Consider the following 22,054-nt stretch of genomic DNA (forward strand, 5'->3'; position numbering starts at 1 on the left):
AAAACACAAACGAAAAAACAAACACAACACTCATAACATAAACACAATTTAAATGCAATCATATAGGCATATTGCTCACAGTCTAGCCCGTAGCGCCAAATCGCGCCCTTTCCGGTGATTTGCATCCCCTCAAACTTTCGATTTGCACCCCTGTCCCCCCGCCCTAAAACTTTCGATTTCCACTCCCCCCCTCGAGCAATTTTTTCCAACCCACTTTGGCGCCCCCTAAGGTCGGCACCCGGGGACATATGCCCCCCCTCGCTACGCCTCTCCTATAAAACCCCTAGCTTGTCTGCAAATCCGCAAACCGAAAGATAGAATAATAATTAGTAAACAATATAAATAATAGGCAGTATTTAAAATATCCGTGTTTTACCTACAATATTTCACTTTATCCATTCACGCATTTTTTTTTCCAGTACTTTAAATTTTAAAAACTTACAATAGAGTTTCATAACTAAAACCATTGCGCACCTAATGAACGTAATAACGCGTCTACAATAATGCTGAATAGTTGATTCAAAATTATAAGTAATTATAAGTAATAAACAGTAGGGCCTACATTCAGTGAATAAAATAAATAAAAGATTGCCTTTTATCAATCCATGCTAATTATAATTTTCTAACAATAATTTACTCTTTCACATCAGGATAATTTGCATTCACATTTTGCTAATTATATTATTGCAACACTAATTCCTTCTTTGACGACCGTATATTTGCATTCACATTTTTTATTAGCGTGAGTTTAATGTATTTTTAAATTACCTCTTTTGTCAAAATTAGAAAAAAAGAGTTATATTAATTTGATTTTTCTACCGTACTGTTATTATGTTATTGAAATGTATCCATTTTTTTTCTGGGAATATAAACGAAAATGATATTTGACATTGATACTTTTAATATGTTTTAGCCGTGTGTGATTATATTTAATTAGCGAGTTGCGCAGCTTGCGCCGTGACCTTTGTTGCCATGGTAATCATGGCTGTACCTTGAACCTAAATTCCATGTTTCCGGTTGACCATTGCTAATTAAGGCCATGTCGCATAAGGCTCAACCACAGCACACCTGATCTACGCATGACACAGTGCGCATCTTTGTTTTAACCTCAAGAGGATTTAGATTCCAAGCCTATTTTAATTTTTGGATCTCGTTTATTATCTTACAGAGGAGCAATGTGCTGAAATATAAGGTAAGATTCTATAAATAATAAAGTACTTAATATTTAGAAAGAGATGCCTAAATGTTGATGAGAATAATAATTGGGTCTTGTAAAATTAACCTATATTTTAAAATTACGATTTCAATGGTCCGCAAGCCTAGGAAGGCTGTCCGCGAGAGAGCCTTAATTTCGCGCCAAATTTCCTGTGATTCTTACATTATTAAAATATCGCATTACTTGATAACGGCTCTCCGATATCTATGATATATTACTATTACTAGGCCAAATATTAATAATTTAGATTAAGTAGCCTACATTTACAAAGTTATTACGGTTGATTACTTAGACTTAGGACAATTAGGTCTAGACTCTACATTAATTTAATTTTTAGATTTTTACAAAGTAGACTTAAATTTTGATCTAGATTTCTAGAACTAGATCTAGACTCAGTAAATAGGCCTAGATCTAGATGATATTAAGATTAAAGATAGCCTAATAGATTTTGGATTTAGAAAAACAAATCCAGATTACTAGATCTAGCTCTATTGATCTATAGTAACTAGATCTAGATCAGACTATATACTACTAGATCTAGATAGATCTAGATCTAGTAAAAAATAATCTACTGAATCTAGCTTTAGGCCTAGCTAGTTCTGGACTCTAGTTTAATTCTAGATCTAGATTTAGATCTAATTGAATCTAGATCATAATACTAATAGGGCCAACACTGATCTAGATTCTAGTAAGAAATAGGTGCTAGTTCATTTAGATATAGATTAGATTCTAGATCTAGAATCTAGATAAGTTAAATTAATTAGGTATAGGCCTAAGTGTTCAGCTAATTCTGCATTAAGTATTAACTAGTCCTGTCCTAGGCCTATACCATTTCAGTAATTAGCCTATTTATTTTAATTCAGTACATTTAGATGAACACAATCATTTAATCATTATGTTTGATTAGGACTACATTAATTTTTTAGTTATATTTTTACACGTTTTCAGTTACAGTAATGTTTTTATTATTTTTTTATTTTTGCCGAAAATATTCTATTTCATACTAGTCTAGATCTAGATCTTGTAAAATTAGTCACATAGTGAAACATTGTTAAATGGTTAAGAATAGATTTAGACTAGTTCAGGTATAATTCTCCATCAAGTAGGCCTATAAATATATTTAAATTAATATAGGCCTATGTATTGTATATATCTATAACTAGTCCTATACAATAATATAATTTTATAAAGCCCTATGCCCTTAGACCTCTTTATTAAGGACAATTTTAGTACTTGATAATTTTATTAATATTAATTTAATTCTAGACTTGTGTGCCTACAACTTGGTGTAAAGGGGATCGCTAATGCAATCATAAACTTGATGGCTGACATAAAGCGGCTGAGGAGAACAGAGGCTTGTGAGTGGAATAGGTTGGTGGAACTTGTGTACAGCCCTTTCTATGTTCAACAAATGTCTCAGGTGGAAGTACATTCAGTAAGTATGGAGACTGAATTTATTTCAAATTTTTAAATTTATTTTATGTACTTTGCAATATGTTGTGCTAGGTATATATTTTGTGAAATGGTCTCCTAAATTCTAATTCCATTCGCCCTTCTCTTTTCAGGTACATTTTCCATGGAGATCCAGCTTTATTCAAGGCTCATCTTAAAGAGAATGATGTGGCTGCTGGGACATAACTTAAGTCTACATTCAACTGCTTGCAGATCTCAAGAAGCCTGGGGTTCTCGTGCAGCGCCGCAAGCACTCAGGCTGATTAAGAAGTTAATTTCTGGCCCTTTGATAAAGATCATTTACAAGAATGCAATGTGGCAATCAAATGTAGATCTACTCTGTTTCTTAAAGTCATGGAAGCGTTGTTGACAGTTGACTTCTACTGAGCCTTTCTTGGTGCGACAGCTGGAGAGGTATCTGACGGGAAATCTGATTGGTGTCCAGCTGACTCATAAGTGGAAGCAAGGTGATCAGGGTGTGTCGCAATACAGTGGAAGGACTATCAAAAGGGTGCCAGAAACAAAACAAAAGTCAGCTCTTTACACCATAAGCTACTGGGCAGAGGATGAGGATAATTCTGAGGATTTCAGTTATCTGGCAGAATCACTGGTTGTAGACTTTGTAGGAATCTTGTTTTTCTTTCTGAATAATAGCTTATCAGAATTTCAGAGTACTTCTTTCATTTTTAGTATACAAATGAGCTTTATTTTTTAAGCATTAGTGTTTTTGTAAATTGTTACTGAAAAAATGATTGCTCTGAATTGTAAACTTATTTTGAAAACTAATACTAACGATGTTTATAATTAAGTTTAGTTTTCATAGTGTAAAAAAAATTACATTTTAATTAATTACTTAACTAATTTTTCAGGGTAATTGACAACAGCTAGATAATCCTAGAATCAGTAGTTAATGTGCTTCAAAAATGTTGGTCCAAACTAATTTATCACACAAGTACTAACGCTTTTTAAAATATATATATTTTTTCCTCAGATGTGCTAATTGTATCTAAAGATTAATTATAATTGATACTTTAGAAAATTGTTTTAACACTAAAGAGACTAAAGTGGTCCAAGAAGTTTTTCGACACCTATTTTTTTTCCAGCATACATTCAATGAATGGTTAGATTTACTAGTAATTATACTTTAAACCAATATTTTAATGTTTATTCCTGGATAATTAATACTATACTACTTTTCTTCTTAAGAGGGATCGTAATGAGACGAGGCTCATTTCTTGTACTGTAGATTTGTTTCTTCACACTAATAACGATTATGTAACTGTTTTACAGTACTGTGATGGTCGTAGATTATACAAGGGCTAAATTTAGGTTGTCACTATGTAGTTTATTTCTTTGCTCTGATAAACATATTTTTAAATTATTGCAAAAAATCTTTTTTTTTACTTTGCCATTCTCCTAAATGTTTCTATTTTATTAGACAAAATTAAAATTCATGTGGTAATCTGATTACTGTCTGTATTTTAATACTGTGTTTCTCACATTCTAATAATTTACATTGCATAGTTCAGTAGTAATAAACACTGGTACACACTTTGACAGCTGTTTTCTTTTATTTTGTTCTATAATTTTATTATGGCCTCCTGATATAGACACTGAATATCAAGTAAGTGGGGGGGGGGGGGGAAGGGGGGCTGAGAAAGTAACGTAAAGGCAACTTCCATTTATCATGTAGTGTGTGTGTATGTAGGTCTACTCTACTTCATCTACCCAAGTAATATCGTTCATTACAATTAGATATAAAGAACTTGTGCAGTAATATGTGCTTATGCATTTCTATTATATAATAATAGTAGTAACAGTATTAAATATTAATAAATCGATTTACAATAACTAGATTTAGTTTATTTTAAACCTAGATCTACATTATTTTTTTTTACACGGAGTAATAAGTCAATAATAATATATGAATGGCATTAAATTACTCATTCAAATCACATCCAGTCCAGTATAACTTAGACTTTAAGCTTGATTATAATTTTTTAGTTTTAAAAAAATGCGAATCCCGGATGATGCAATAAAATTATAATTTTTTAATTTTTCGAAAAATGCGAATCCGTGATGATGCAATGAAAAAACCATCGGTGCCAACTTTTTTGCTTATGTAACATTGACTTGAATGACGAAGGTCTAAGCTGTTTTAGCCACGCCCACAAATTTTTAAAAGGCCATATCTTAGCTCCTAATTAAGCTAGAGACACAAAATTGGTATCAATGTGTAGGGAAAAAAATCCTCTTTTATTGTGGTATAATTTTACTTGAAATTAGTGGAGTTTAAAAAATACGAGCAACAGCCTAATTTAATATTTTCTTTAAGTTATGCAAAAGAGTAAACACAGTGGAAATTATAAAATAGCTCTATGTCGTTATATAAACAAACCCTACTCTAATACTTATAATAAGACAATGCGATGCACTGCAAAGCACTACATGGTGCGATGTTTACTTTTATGGTTTCAAAATCTATAGAGATGACGGAAGGAAGGAAGGAAGGAAGGACTGACACACTACTTGCCCGATTATATTACAGATGTAATTTTATGAATTGGTAGTTGACATAATAGGGCTGGTAAGTAGTTTACCAACCAGTTCTATGACTCATCTAAGTTTTATTGAGACGTAGAACTGGTTGGTGACCTACTTACCAGCCCTATTGAAATCTACACTACCCACAAACAGCTCAGAATACAACTACATTTTGAATTAATAGAAATTTATATAATAAAAGTGTTGGAGTAAAAAAAGTTCATTGAATTTCTTTCAAAACAAGGAAAGTGGTACAATACCGTGCCACGGCGCCGCACCTTCATAATGTTTTTTGGGGGCAACAGCCTCGGGGTTTTTCGCAACAACGTTATAAGAAACGTGTAGTAACCCATAAAAGACAGCCACATTATTACGTTAGAAAATTGTTGTCATGGAAACCCGAAAGAACCTCCGCCATTTTGAATTTTTCGGTACTTTTTTATTTTTGCACTTATAGCAATCAAATTCAAATGGCTTATATTTCAGTATATATTAAAACTTTTGTGATGACAATTTTTTTAAAAGAGTTACTGGTCAGCATTATACAAAGTCTAAAAAATCGTACCTTTTCAGTATGCATAAGTTACAAAATTTGCTTATGATTTACCATCACAATTTACATCACAATTTCATTTTAGCATGAAAAAATAATTACTAAAAATATGGTGGACATCTATATATATATATATATATATATATATATAAAGTAAAATGTTCGGGTGCCTGATCGGGCACTTCCAGGTGCCGAAGGCGCTTCATATTTGGCAGGCATCTGCCTTGGAGCAATAGGTCACCAACCAGTTCTACGGTTCAATAAAACCTGCATTAGCCATAGAACTGGTTGGTGACTTACTTACCAGCCCTATAGAACACGGGTTCGGTGCCGGTTGGCCAACAGGTCAACGAAAATGGGTCTCAGAAAAAACTCGTTATGTGCGGGAATAATCTTGAAATTGGTTAAAACTGATCAGTAATATTTCCCTATATGTTTCTGTATTTCATGTGAAAAACAGTGTGTAATTTCAACAAAGATTTTAGGGTAGTTATCCTCTCTACATCTGGCTAAATTTTTGCATGCACTTCTGTAAATGGCTGGGCCGTAATGATAAACCGTGGACGTCCACATGTTGAATTTAACATTATAATAAAGGTAAAGTTTCCCTTTCAAACCTGATGGTCTATGTGGCAAGTGAAGTAGAGTTCACTTGTTTCTGTGACCTCGGCATATGAACATTATAATACTGCATGTAAAATGCATGAATTAAATCGTCAGTTCTCGTGTTAAAAAATCACCAGCTCAACCGGTTGAATAAACGTATCAGATGCAAATTTATACTAGGGTAGGACGACCTTGGCCTCGGCAATTTTCTAAAACAACTCACAGTATTTCACGTTTACCTTTAAACATTTCAAGAAATCGAAACATAAGTTCAAAAACAATTATATCTCCATCGTGCTCCCAAATCATAGTAGACCTACACCATTAGTTTATGTTAAACCCTAAGACGATAAAGTTTATCTAATTTTTTTTCCCGTAACAAATTCAAAATAACAACATTTTAAGATTAGAAATTTAAATAACGGCGTATGTAAAATGTGCTCGCGGTCAGATGTGTAAAAGAATAATGTCCAATTTTCTAGACAAGATTATTAAGTTATAAAACGAGATTGAAAATAGAGATTAGATTCGTGAACCCAAGGAAGCTATTACTTACAAATGCTAAGATTGTTACTATTATAAGGCATCTACGAGTGCAGAAAAAAATCATATTAAATACAAAACAAATGTTTAATACTTTGCAGTTTCTGTTTGGTATGACAAAAACATGTAAATAAACCAAGCGCTTATTACATAAGGCCAAATTTATATTAAGTCGTCAAAAATATCCTTTTTTTACAATGCCTAAAACGCCTGAACTAGACCCAACTGATTTTATTAGGAAGTTGTATTTTGTCAGAATTAAAATATGAATTTCATCGTTTACTCTTATCTATACTGGTTAATATAATAGTCTTTATTTTCTGTATAAGGTTTATTTTGCTGTAAGCTACGTTATTTATATCAACAGATTTTGAACGTTTCACACAATAACACAGTTTTATTGGTTACTGAAAAAATCTGGGAATAAAAAATCAGATAGCAATTTTTTAAAATGAATTTAATAACATTCGAAATTTGTAGTTATTTATTCAGATCTGTCGATTTTTCAATAAATTTTGTAAGGAAAAGATGTACATACCTATTATGCTCTGTAAAAAGACAAAAAAATAAGTCTTAATACACGATTAAATATCATTTATATATATATATATATATATATATATATATATATATATATATATATATATATATATATATATATATATATATATATATATATATATATATATATGTGTGTGTGTGTGTGTGTGGCTAATATACATTTGGAATAAAGACGCGTGGCATGGCGGTGGAGCGCTAGACTGCTAACCCGAGAGTTTCGAGTTCGATTCCGGGTTTAAGTTATTGGAAAGTCCCTGAGTCCACCAAACTTTAATGAGTACCTATTCCATGTTAGGGAAATAGTGCTGACCATAGCATCCCTTTATATGCCGAGGTCAAGAAACACATGAACTCCACTTCAACTGCCCAATGGATCGTAGGTCTATAGAGGCATGTTTAATTTTGATTTTTTTACATTTGCAATAGCATTTTAAATTAATAAATTAAATTAAATTTACTCAACAAATGTAAGCCTACCTCTGCGCCTAAAAGCAATATAAATTATTAATAAAGCGGCTGAAAGTAACACAGTTGCAGTAGTAACACCAGCTATTAAAACAACATCTTGTAGTGCTGTGAGTGAAAAACCTCCAAAAAAGAATGCAAAAATAATAGCAGTCACATATATACATACATAAAGGGGGCATATATATATATATATATATATATATATATATATATATATATATATATATATATATATATATATATATATAAGGAAGTGGCGGGGAAATATAATAACAATACTTTACCTATTTTACTGACTAAACCTAAGTCTAGTATTAGACTACATAGAAAAAACACATGTTTATGTATATATATACATATAACTCATAGCCCTTTTAACTTGAATCGGATCTACGATTATAAATATTCGCCATGAACCACGGCTCAGCAGACTATATAGTTTGATCACGTATAGCCAGTTATCTCCCGTTCTGTTATTGAATATACGAATCTTCTGAGCGACCTCTAAAATTCAATCTTGTAATCTCCAATTAGATTCGAAATATTTAACTACTAATTCATAATCTTCATACATTAAAAACATATATATAGAGTTGTCATCAAATCGGATTGTATCTGAAAAGTTTGAATGAAATCATTTCATTAGTTGGTCAACATTTAGTTACACTATTTGCCACTAATCAACAAATGGACGTTTTTGAGCAAGTAAAGATTGTAGAAACTACATGATTTTAAATCTTGATACGTTTTATGGCAAACTTTATCTCAGGCAGAGTTCTTGTAAGTGGCTTTCGGTAAAAATCACGTCAAGCAAACAACCTCTGACATTTTTCTTATGCATACATTTATCATTCAATTTTACAAAAGTGCATTATAATTATATATTTAATATTATATATTTTACCTAGTGTATAAAATTCCCCATAAAATCCTCTGTATGTTCCGTAGCTATCTGTCTTAAAAGTGACCAACAAGGTGTTTGTTGTTGAGACAGTTATGACTGATACTCCCCTGCCACAAATGTTTTTAGAACTTCCAGCAGTCTGTGAATCTCCGTCATACACAGTGATATAGTCTGTGTCACAAGACTCTGTTTCCACAAAAGATATGCTGCAAGAGAAAAATATTATTAGAGATTAAGTTTTTTTTTTTTTGCAATGTCAATGACCTATTGGTACCAAGCTTCTGTAATGAAAGGGTTATAAATACTTACTTTAGAATTATTTGTGTTTTAACACGAGTTGATAGCGTCCATAAAAAATTTTGATTATTCAAATATTGTATGGGATATCCAGGACTTGCCAACTTGCCAGACTCATAAAGTGTACAGTGTCTTTCTGTTTAAAATAATAAGAAAAGTGTAATAAAATGATTAAAAATGAAATTTCCTATATTTGTACTGATTGAAAATAACATTATATATACACAAAAGCAAAGTGGTGAGGTGCCGGATAAGGCACTTCCCGGCGCCGCAGGCACGTCAAATTTGGCACGATTGTGCCTTGCGGCGATAGAACACGAGGGCTAGTGACGGTTTGCCGAAAAGTCAAGGGAGAGGGGGTCAAAACTGACCTTGACTGACCGGCGCCTTACATGGGCTATATTACGAAAAAAAAAATCCGACGACGACCTCCCCCCTTGAAATTTTGTGAGGTGGTAGGAGAACGCCTTGGGGTGTCACAAAAAACTCGCCATGTCCGGGAAAAATCGTGAAATGGGTCAAAACTGACCAGTCGTATTTCCCTATATAATCTTTGTATTTTATGGGAAAAACAGAGGATACTTTGAAAACGGATTTTAGGGCACTTACCCTCTTTACACCTGGCTAATGTTTGACATGCTTATAGGTAAATGGCTTGGCCGTAGGGCAAACCTGTCGGTTTTACTCAAAGCCCTCGATAAGGGCTAAAAAGTGACGGCGAGTGAAATTATCTTTATATGAGCTCTATTACGAAATTTTTTTTCCTCCGACGACCCCCATTGAAATTTTGTGAGGTGGTAAGAGATCACCTTGGGGTGTCACAAAAAACTCGCCATGTCCGGGAAAAATTAGGAAATGGGTCAAACACTGACCAGTCGTATTTCACTATATAATCTTTGTATTATATTGGAAAAACAGAGGGTAATTTCAAAGCGGATTTTAGGGCACCTACCCTCTGTACTTCTGACTAATGTTTGTCATGCTTATAGGTAAATGGCTTGGCCATAGGGCAAATTTGTCGGTTTCACTCAAAGCCCTCGACGAGGTCTAAAAAGTGACCGCGAGTGAAATTATCTTTATATGAGCTCTATTACGAAAAAAAAAAAATCCTCCGACTACCTCCCCCTTGAAATTTTGTGAGGTGGTAGGAGAACGCCTTGGGGTGTCACAAAAAACTCGCCATGTCCGGGAAAAATCGTGAAATGGGTCAAAACTGACCAGTCGTATTTCCCTATATAATCTTTGTATTTTATGGGAAAAACAGAGGATAATTTGAAAACGGATTTTAGGGCACTTACCCTCTTTACATCTGGCTAATGTTTGACATGCTTATAGGTAAATGGCTTGGCCGTAGGGCAAACCTGTCGGTTTCACTCAAAGCCCTCGACAAGGGCTAAAAAGTGACCACGAGTGAAATTATCTTTATATGAGCTCTATTACGAAAAATTTTTTCCTCCGACGACCCCCATTGAAATTTTGTGAGGTGGTAAGAGACCACCTTGGGGTGTCACAAAAAACTCGCCATGTCCGGGAAAAATTAGGAAATGGGTCAAACACTGACCAGTCGTATTTCACTATATAATCTTTGTATTATATTGGAAAAACAGAGGGTAATTTCAAAGCGGATTTTAGGGCACCTACCCTCTGTACTTCTGACTAATGCTTGTCATGCTTATAGGTAAATGGCTTGGCCATAGGGCAAATTTGTCGGTTTCACTCAAAGCCCTCGACGAGGTCTAAAAAGTGACCGCGAGTGAAATTATCTTTATATGAGCTCTATTACGAAAAAAAAAATTCCTCCGACTACCTCCCCCTTGAAATTTTGTGATACAAATTTTTGTGCATGCTCCTAGGTAAATGGCTTGACCTGTAGGAAAAACTGTCGGTTTGACTCAAAGCCCGAGACGAGGGCTAAAACATGACCACGAGTGAAAATCTCCTTATTTGAGCTATATAAAGAAAACATTTCTTGCCTAACGACCCCCTTGATATTTTGTGAGGTGGTAGGAGACACCTAGGTGTGTCACAAAAAACTCGCGATGTCCGGCAAAAATCTGGAAATGGGTCAAAACTGACCAGTCGTATTTCCCTATGTAATCTTTTTATTTTATGGGTTTCTTAATTTTTTAGGTTTCTTAACCTCTGTACATCATGCTAATGTTTTGCATACGCTTCTATAGATGAGTAGGCCGTATAGAAAAACTGTTGGTCAGACTCAAAGCCCTCGACCAGGGCTAAAAGATGACCGCGAATGAAATTCTCCTTATATGAGATATATATATAAATAAATTGACGAACGATCCCCTTAATATTATTTGTGTATGTGTATGTGTATGTGTATGTGTATGTGTATGTGTATGTGTATGTGTATGTGTATGTGTATGTGTATGTGTATGTGTATGTGTATGTGTATGTGTATGTGTATGTGTATGTGTATGTGTATGTGTATGTGTATGTGTATGTGTATGTGTATGTGTATGTGTATGTGTATGTGTATGTGTATGTGTATGTGTATGTGTATGTGTATGTGTATGTGTATGTGTATGTGTATGTGTATGTGTATGTGTATGTGTATGTGTATGTGTATGTGTATGTGTATGTGTATGTGTATGTGTATGTGTATGTGTATGTGTATGTGTATGTGTATGTGTATGTGTATGTGTATGTGTATGTGTATGTGTATGTGTATGTGTATGTGTATGTGTATGTGTATGTGTATGTGTATGTGTATGTGTATGTGTATGTGTATGTGTATGTGTATGTGTATGTGTATGTGTATGTGTATGTGTATGTGTATGTGTATGGGTATGGGTATGGGTATGGGTATGGGTATGGGTATGGGTACGGGTACGGGTACGGGTACGGGTACGGGTATGGGTATGGGTATGGGTATGGGTATGGGTATGGGTATGGGTATGGGTATGGGTATGGGTATGGGTATGGGTATGGGTATGGGTATGGGTATGGGTATGGGTATGGGTATTGGTATGGGTATGTGTATGGGTATGGGTATGGGTATGGGTATTGGTATGGGTATGTGTAAACATGTTAGCCGTTACAGCTAGGTTGATGAAGTTTCATATATAAGTATTATATCAAATGTGTAGATCCGTATCAACTTTTCAGCGACTTCCGGTAAGTGGAAGTGGAGCTTTTTCTACTTAAAATTATTCAAAAGCCTACAACATGAGTACTATTTCAGAAAGATAAACAAAATTTTACATATAAGTAAAATATTTTGAAAATTTTGAGTAAATGCATTTGACAGAAAGTAGTAATTTACGCTATTTCCGATTAAAAAAAAACACATCGGAATTATAAAGTACTAATTATATCCCTCACTATTATGAACATTTTGTTTGGCGTTCACTTGGTGTGCAATCTTTTTCCTACGATATTCTATAATAAAAAGTTTAAGTAATTAAAAATGGAGTAAATATATTGTCAATATCCCGAGTTGCCAAACCCGTAGAATATTCGAGAAAGTTTATTTGAGATCACTCCAGGTTTATTTTAAAAGTAATTTTATTAGTTTTGGCTGAGAAAATTGTATAACTTACATAGCGTACGTCTTGATAAGTAGATCTATAGATCTAAATCAAATTTAATTAAGTAGCTAATTTCTTCATTATGGCTACGGTTTGGTTAGGGTTTAAACGGTTTAGAGTTCAGGTTAGAGTTAGGTTAAATGATTGTGAGTTTATTGAAATGTGGTAAATGTTCAGTGGGGGGGGGGGGGATAATATCATTTGGTAAATTTCGGGGTAATTGACAGGAGGGGGTTAATGTCCTAGACCCCATTAATAGTGCTTACATAGTTGAGTAAGTAAGTAAGTAACTTTCCTTTTCAAACCTGACGGTCTATAGGGTAAGTGAAGTAGAGTTCACTAATTGTTTCTGTGACCTCGGCACATGAAGAGATAGTGTGGTCAGCACTATGCCCAGCCGCCTTTACTTTCCCTAACGTGAGTTAGGTACCCATCAGAGTTTGGTGGACTCAGGGGGGCCTTCTGACTAGAACCCAGATTCGAACTCGAGACTTACGGGTTAGCAGTCCAGCTCTCTACCGCTAGACCACTCCGTCCCATTCATAGTTGAGTGTTTTTTTTTAATTTAAAAACCTCAAGGCAATTTATTAAATACTGATCTTAAAGCCTCGGGAACTATTTGCGGACAGAGAGAGATAAAAGTGTGCACATGGTCTTTTATATTTTAGGATTGTTTATCAAGCATATTTTAAATTTTATAGACGTGAACTAATATTTCTGTAACTGACTCTTCTTTCTGTTTTTTTACAAAACAAGTGTATTAAACAAACTTTGTGTTATACATTGCGTCATCTCATTGTCATGTATTTTCCTACTTATGAAGTTAATGTTTAGACTAGTTAAGACCTAGATTTTACCACATTACCTCCTCGAATTTCCTATTTCCTTTTGAGATTAAAGTTGACAACTATGGCTGTAAAACTAAACATTTTTGGACTAGCCAGACGTTACACTGACCAATAGCTATCTTTTTACATTAATACATTATAGCTAAAATAGAATTGTATTTTTTTTTGCTTCGCATGTTGTATTATTTGGACATATGTTTTGAAATGTTTGTTCTGACTTAATTACTTTTCACTTCTTTCTAATACATTGCTTTTAAGTTTATAAATTAAAAAAGCACTTAAATATGTAGGCTTTATAAAAGGAGTCTAGAATATAAACCCATGTCCCCCGCCGTCAAATACGCTCGGACATTTCCCACACGACATTTTCCCTCCCCCCTCTCCCGAGGGGGGGGGGAATGTCCTACTGAGTGGGGAGTAATTGACAGCGGGTAATTGCTCTGTTAGGGTGGGGGGGGAGTATTTTTCCATGTATACCTGACGGGGGGAATTGCCCTGGATTTGTCTTTTATGAAAATCCAAAAGCCTGAACGGATCGAGTTCATTTTTATAACAATGGTGCATTATAGCACTGGAAACGTCAGAGCGCACTTTCTGGCTAAATTCTGTGAAATTTCAGATTGTTTTCAATTTTTTGAATTTTTGAACTATTTGTATAGGCCATCAAGGCGATCTTACTTCCACCGACTTTAGGGCTTTATAATTTAAATATTATATACTCGTTCAACGCCGGTGGTTTTTAGTTTCCTATTTATATACTCATGCATTTTCCTATTTAGTATTTATTTAACATTCTGAAATTAAAACGGGGCATAAGATATAACGACATTATACATTTTCAATATTTATATTTCATTATAGTTTTGAAAGTGACACGGTCAATTTTCTGTGGATGTGTGTCTAGCAAAAATGGAATTAAAAAGTGTCGGAATGTTGACATTAACAACCTGTTCATAACTATGAATCACTTCGCACCCCAAACCCATTATCTAACCCCCCCCCCGCAGTAAACAACCCCTCCCAAACAGTTATAATAGGACATCACACCCAATCAATTACTCACCCGCCATTTTGAGACAAAGATTCAGGTGGGGATAGCTCAAGCATATGTTAGGATTAGTTAAGGTAAACTTTGAGATGTAGCTATATGTATAGGGATATGTGTAAGTGTGGGTGTAGTTGAATTTTTATGTGTAGGGATTTTTGTTAATGTTTGTGGCAGAGGTTGTGGTGAGTGTTGATTTATATTTATATTTATGAATATATTTTTTTGGGTTGATGCTTATGTTTTGAGGTTGTAGTGAGAGATAGATTTTATACTTAAGTTTGTGTTCAAGTTGGAATTTGTGTTTATATTTTAATGTACTTGCTTCTTGATTTGCGAGTAGAAGTGCAGGGAAGGGAAATGTTATATGTTCATGGTTTAGGCTGTGGTGAGGGTTAGGTTTTATATTTGTGTTGATATTTGCATTTATGTTTATGTGGTTGTGTTTTAGACGTAGAAGTGCGAGAAGGGGAGAATGTTTTTGTCTAGCTTTAGTGGTGATATACACACACATATATATATATATATATATATATATATATATATATATATATATATATACATATATATATATATATATATATATATATATATATATATATATATATATATATATATATAAAGGGAGAAAGAGACTAAAGTTTTACAATTTTATTGTTTATATTTTTCCATAGAATTAATCGTTACCTGATTTTGTGACACTGTACACAAACATTCACCTCTAATCTCATAGTTTCCATAGAAGCCTTTGTATTTATAGTTGCCACTAGCTTTTAACATTATGAACATGGAGTTTCCCGTGGAAGCCATCAATCCCGGTTGTAGTGATGAGCAGAAACTCCCAAACAACGGCGAAAATGTTGTGGGTCCATCATATATTTTTAGATAGTCGTACTGACATTTATCCCCTACCTCGAAATCTGGAATACTTTAACAGTAATAAAGTAATATAAGTTTATCTAGTAAATAGTCTGGAGGTACTTATGTTCTAAATGACAATTACTTAGTAATTGACACATAGTGACACTTGTGACTTTATTTAAAATATCAGTAAGATAACACTTTAAACAAAAGCATCTTACTTAATTAGGATATAACTATCAGCTTTGCCTTGTATAGTCCATGTGTATACCATGTTATCAAGGTAGCCAAATGGATACCCAGGGCTAGAGATGTTACCTTGAGACTCGTTCATAGAGATATGGCTATCATCTGTAGTTGAAACAATTCACTTTTGTCAGTTAATATTCGAATAACTTTAATGATTTGTGTCATTTAATGGATTTTTAAGGGATAATGTTACATAATGATACAGGAATAAGTTATGTAAACAGTAAAATAGATACCATTTTCATATCGCACAAGAACAAACGATTTATGTAGTATTAAAAAAAAACAATAGGTGTCCTGCATTTATGACGTCATTGCTAAATATAAAAATATTTTAAACAAAAACGCCAACTTAAACTGAAACATAAACGCTAAACAAAGCGCAAACGTAAACCTAAAAGCAAATGCAAATGCAAACAACAACGCAGAAAATAGTGAAAAAAATATTAGCAAACATAAACACAACATTCAGCGCAAACATGGACTCAAACATTATAGCGTTCATAAAAGCAAACAACTTAAACGAATATATAAAGGAATACAATAAGACAAAGTTAAACACAATTGCAAATATTAACGCAGAAAATAATAAAAACCAAAATGCGAACGTAAACACAAAAGTAAACGTAAACGTAAAATGCTCACAGTAAAGTCAGGGGGGACGCGATTGATTCAATTAAATAGGAGACAAAATACCCCATCTTATCCACAGTTTTTCTGCTCTTTAAAACGAACGTAGACGCCACAACGCTCACGAGAACCCGAGGCGTAAAATAGCACCATGTCTAGGCGCCAGTGATTAAAGTACCGTTTCTGGATAAAGTTCCGTTTTCAATGAAATTTCGTATCCTGTTAAATTTCTGCCTAAAGTTCGGTATCAATCCATTAAAAATTCCGGATCCAGTTACATTACCCATTCTGGATAAATTTATATATTTATAAAGATATATTTGGAGTAAAACGTATGTGATAGTTGAATATCTGGTCAACAGAAGTGAATGCATGAGCGATCACTCACTGTATTATGCATGCTTTTTTGGAGATCGCTCACTGGTTGAAGGGAATGTATGTAAGGCTATATAATCGGGGTAAATGAGATGTTCGAGAGGACTACCAAGATGAATGCAAGGAGAAACTATGTGTTTTGAGTGTTAGAACTTGAAATGTATTAAGTATTATTCCTGTGATTTTATCGAAAGGTGGATGTTTGATTACTGAATGAGCTGTATTCTTTGTGGATTTTACTATTGTAAATAAACTTGTGAAATGAAACAACAGTTTATCGTCTTTCTTTGAAGAAAGACGAACTCACAATAACATCTAGTTGTCTAAACAACAATAGAGTATAACAATGTAATATTTCGTTCCAGGTTAAATTTTATTTTGAAGTGGTGATTTTGGTTTTGGTTTCGGTTTTGAAAAAAAGACAACACTATCAACCTAGAGCCTGTTAGATTTCTCCATCAAGGGACCATTTATCTTGTATCTATAATAATAGGTTCGCTGTCTGTGCATCTATGTATATATCTATCTATCTATCTGTCTGACAAGAACGCTCTAGAGAAAACACAAGCAAATTAAAAACTTTCACAGTAAAGCGGCAGCGAAATATGACGGCATAATATTCAGCATGTAGTAGAAAATAATATCAAGCCGGAGAGTGCACACAGTAATATGACGTCATTGATTCTCGAGTAAACATTGAATTATAAAGCCAATTTTGTCTAATCTATGTGGTTTGCGTGAAGAGTTTCTTTCATATAATTCTTCGGGTAGGGGCGAAGCCCCACCCTCGAAAAACAACGTCTAAGCCGCCCCCCCCCCCACCCCAACTCAAAAGAAATTTCTTCATCGATACTCTATAATAAAAATTACCGCCTAATTAATTTGTCTAATCTAAAAAGTGGTTTGCTTGCAGTTTCTTTCGTGCAATTCTTCGGGTAGTGGCTAAGCTTGACACCAGTGTTTCTTTCAGACTTTTTCCTCCCCGGAGGGGGAAACTTTTTCTAATCTAAAAAGTTTAGCGTGCACATTTTTTTATCATGCATCTCTTCCCCGCCCAGGTTCTTCTTTTAGTTTGTATGATCAACAAATGCGACCAGTGTTTCTTTCAGACTTTTTCCTGCCCGGTGAGGGTGGGGGTACTTGAATTTTTTTTTGGGGGGGGGGGGGGGGGGGCGGGGGTAGAATTTTCTGGGAGGGGGCGGACACTGGAAAAAGTATATAGCTATATTTCGTTGAATGGGACGGTAGACATGTTTTGGGGTGTGTGTGTGGGGGGGGGGGGGCGGAGCCCAACCTCCTCCCAAGTAGAGTTGCCTGAAAGAAACTCTAAATGCGACTTTTGTCATGAATGAGATTAGGTGCATGGTTCAGGGATATGCCTATGACTATATTTTGTATAAATTAAAGTACCGATTCTGGATAAAAATCCGTTTTCAATGTCATTTTTCGTTTCCGGTTAAACTGAATTAAAGTGGTGATTTTGGTTTTGGTTTTAGTTTAGAGAAAATAGACAGCACTATCAACCTAGCGCCCTTTGTATCCTTCCTCAACGGGCCATTTTTCTCGTAACTATAATAGTTTAACTATTCTGTCTGTCCGTCTGAAACGCTCTAGAGAAATCCTGGAAAATAAAAAGTTTCACAATCAAAGAAAACGAAACTTCCCAAACCTACACAAAACCTACATGATTGATTCTAGAGAAATAAATCTAATGACACAAGACAAAACACAATAATAATGATGACATCGGTACTTGACAATAAAGACACTTGTATTACCGCCTAATTAATTTATAATGTTATGCGCATGCAAAGTTTCTTTCCGGCATCTCGTTGGGTAGGGGCGGCGCGCAAAGACAACCCCCCCCCCCCCCCTGAAGAACGTCTACCACGTCCCACTCCTTACCCCGAACGAAATATAATTATATGTAAACTATATAGTTTTAGCAGTGTCAGCCTCCCCACCCCCTCCTCCCGTCCCGGAGAAAATATAGCGGTAGTGATATCCAGGTATCTTTCTCGAATATACTTATATAACCTTACTTGGGATGGCAACTCTGGGGTATAGAAATGATTTTTAATCAATTTTTAATGACAAACATATCTATATCCCGAAATGTCAAAATTCAAGAAAGTTCAGGGTAGATCACTCACGCTTTTTATGAAATCGACACAACTAAAACTATCTGCTTTACAGCACCATCAGTTCGCGATATCTAAATGACGATTATCTGCTCGTAAAAATCAGCCGTCAATAACAAAAATCTACAGCCAATAGGAAGCTGATAAAGCGAAGGATAGTTCTTAATCTTGTTTCCTCCATCTAGTCCTCACTAGATCCACCTGCTCAACAATTATCGTGAAAAATAGCTGACCAGAATGTTATTGTGATCGCGTCAAGCTAGTTATTGTAATGATGTGTGTTTGATCAGCCTTATTGGTACAATCGAATACTTGTTCGAAAGATATAATGAACGCATTGAATTGAGACGCGGTACGCAAAAATGTGACTTTTCAGTGTAGGATCGTTGTTACCGAAGAAGAAGGTTAGGTAGTCTTACGTCTTGTTGTATTAAGAGGCAGGTCGTAGTATAGTCAAGTCTTAGTATCGTTCGTTCCAGTCGTCCTATGTATTTTTATAGTGCAATAAATAGTAAAATTAAATCATGTCATCCTGTCTAATCTTTTAGATGCATTGGTGTCGTCGTGCTTTAAATCGAAACTCTAAGATGAACTACTGAATAGTTAGAATGAATATATAATGGTCGTGGACACTCTCTCATTACATAACTGCGGGGTACATAGTCCCCAGTTATCACAGTTACCTTCTCTTCTGTTATTGAATATAGGAATCAATCCAATGACTTAATGTTATCAGAAGTGTACGCAGGGTGGGGGGGGGGGGCATTATAAGGATGTTGGCGCCTTTTTCGGAAATTAATTAATTAAGATTTAAAACAAGTTCCATAACACACAACAAAAAAACAACAACAACAGGCTTATTATTGAAACCACTAGGACCTACATAAAAACACTTTTAAAACTCATCGCAAGTAGATCTCTATAGCTTACTTCTTTTTTATCACAAGTGTTATGATGTATGTTTGACTTGACAAATTGTTGCGCATGAATGCTGGTGCGAAGCTATAATATTAAACGAGTGAAAGTGTGACGCGGTGCGCAAGAAAGTGACGTTTTAGTGTGAGTTCGTTGTTGCCGGGGAAGAAGCTTCAATTAGTCTTGTTCGTGTGAATTTAGGGTTAGGTTGTCCAGTCTTAGTATCGTTTGTTCAAGTCTTCCGATGTCTATTTCTTATACTGCCATAAATAGAAATAGTCAGCAATGTCATTCTGTCAAATCATTTGTAAGCGTTGATGTCGTCGTGTCTCAAGATACACTATTCCATGGCTAGACATAATGAAATGGTAGTGGTATCGGAATATAATATTGGATCAAGTAGTTCTAACCTCTCACTGCATAAATGTGGTACACATGTAGAACCCAGTTATAACAACAAGGTCTGTCTAATTTAGCGTCTGTACATCTGCTGTTTGTGTTATTCCTACTGGGTATAGACCGTCAACAACATAAAGATCGATATTAATTGACAAGTGTAATCTTTGTTTGAGTTTGCAGGCTCAGTTAAGCCATTTCTCTTTTATAACTTTGGGTTTTAATATCAGTAAAAATCTTAGGGTAATTGTTAACATAAAGTGTGCTCTGTAGAATACGATTTTGCTTATCTTTGATATGTCAATACTAGCAGAAAGGAAAAATGCAGGACCTTTGCCCGCGCGTGAGCTGATCTAGGACGTTTTTTAAGAGCGTGTTGTACAAATGCTCATATTTTTGGTGGAGTTTGTATGCATATATATTGGGGGTGGGATGGGGGATGGGGGGGGGGGGTTGAAATAAGCTAAATCATTAAATGTACAAAAAAATAAACACAGTTTCACACAACAAGAACGTCCCTATAAGTCAAGATGGTTAAATTTACCCGGGACGGGTCACGACGTTAAGGGGGGCCCACAACTGACTATAATCTATTTTTTATAGTTAAACATTTTATGTTCTTGCATTTTTGACTTGATGGTTGTTTTATAAAATAGTACTGTAGCTGCGGTTGGATTATCTTTTTTTCTGTAATGGGGGATAGGTGTACTACTTGAATCATCAGTCTCGCTGCATTAGGCACCTCCGCTGGTGGCCGTCCCAAGAGCCCCACGACGCCCATCAGCGTAAACCGGGGCGTGTCTGTGGTAGTGTTGACAAACTAGCGCCCCAATAACTAAGCTTGCTTATCTAGGTGGTAGTGTTCACCAACTAGTTTCAAACCACCTCCAAGATTTATTTCTTTTTTTTTTAAATAGTCAAATAAGGGTGTTCATAAGCTCCTTTCAATAGATATGAACTAAACACATTAAAAAGCAATTTTTTAAAAATACTTCCTAAAGAATGATACAGTATAAAAATAAAGTTTAGTAAAAATTAATAATATAAATAAAAAAAATAACATAAAAACATAACACGAGAAGCCATCATACATACAAAGCTTTTATGCTGTATATGTTTTTGACCGACTTGAGGTTAAGAAGTATTAAGGCAGACATAAAATAAAACTGAGATTTTCAAAACAGACTAATGTACTCCCACAAATGGCATTTTGTTGAAATTGTTTTTATTTAAAAAAAAAACCAAAGATGTTTTTTTAAAAAAAAATAAGATTAGGCCAAAAATGAATATCCTATGTTCGTAGTTTTTGTATATATATATATATATATATATATATATATATATATATATATATATATATATATATATGGATATATGTGGGAAAGTAGATTTGGAGACGTCGCATTCGTGCAAGTTTCTTTCTAGCTTTCAAGGTATAGTACACCTGCATTTCTTATGTCTACTACGCAATTCTAAATTGTAATATACTAACCAACTGAGTTAAACTCCGCATAAAATCCTTTGTACGTAAAGTATCCGGCTATTGTAGAAGTGATCAACAAGTTGCTTGTTGTCGATACAATCACAGCTGAGCCTCCCCTGACACAAACTTTTTTAGAATTTTTAGCATTCTTAGTAGCCCCGTCGTACACGGTGATACATTCTGTGCCACTGGACTCTGTTTCTACAAAATCTATGCTAAAAAAATATGTTTTATGAGATTAAATATAATGTTACTGTCTTTTATTTTTTTTTAACAATTTAATGTAGCGCAAGAGACTCGATGACCTACTTCAATATGAGACGAGTTTCAGCGCGTGTTGATAGAATCCATGAAATTTCCTCATTATTCAAATAACGTAGTGGGTATCCGGGACTTATCAACTTGCCTGTCACATTCAA

The 22,054-nt window shown here is 34.6% G+C and overlaps 1 protein-coding gene and 1 long non-coding RNA gene across 2 annotated transcripts; one reads left to right on the forward strand and one right to left on the reverse strand.

Annotated features, from left to right (window-relative positions):
• Positions 1-1,065: 1,065 nt before the first annotated feature.
• Positions 1,066-3,273, forward strand: LOC131942593 (uncharacterized). Its single transcript, XR_009386788.1, has 3 exons — positions 1,066-1,192; positions 2,483-2,651; positions 2,782-3,273. It is a non-coding gene; the product is annotated as an uncharacterized LOC131942593 (long non-coding RNA).
• A 5,664-nt stretch (positions 3,274-8,937) lies between these two features.
• Positions 8,938-16,612, reverse strand: LOC131942572 (exoskeleton protein RP43-like). The gene is made up of 4 exons (XM_059302467.1): positions 16,609-16,612; positions 15,668-15,797; positions 15,305-15,513; positions 8,938-9,053 (listed from the first exon to the last, which is right to left on the reverse strand). Exons 1-4 carry the CDS (start codon positions 16,610-16,612, stop codon positions 8,938-8,940), a joined length of 459 nt encoding a protein of 152 aa, XP_059158450.1.
• Between the last annotated feature and the right edge of the window lie 5,442 nt (positions 16,613-22,054).

This window comes from Physella acuta, unplaced genomic scaffold (genome assembly GCF_028476545.2).
Source record: "Physella acuta isolate Inbredline_101_S28 unplaced genomic scaffold, ASM2847654v3 ptg000412l, whole genome shotgun sequence".
NCBI classification, from domain to species: domain Eukaryota; kingdom Metazoa; phylum Mollusca; class Gastropoda; family Physidae; genus Physella; species Physella acuta.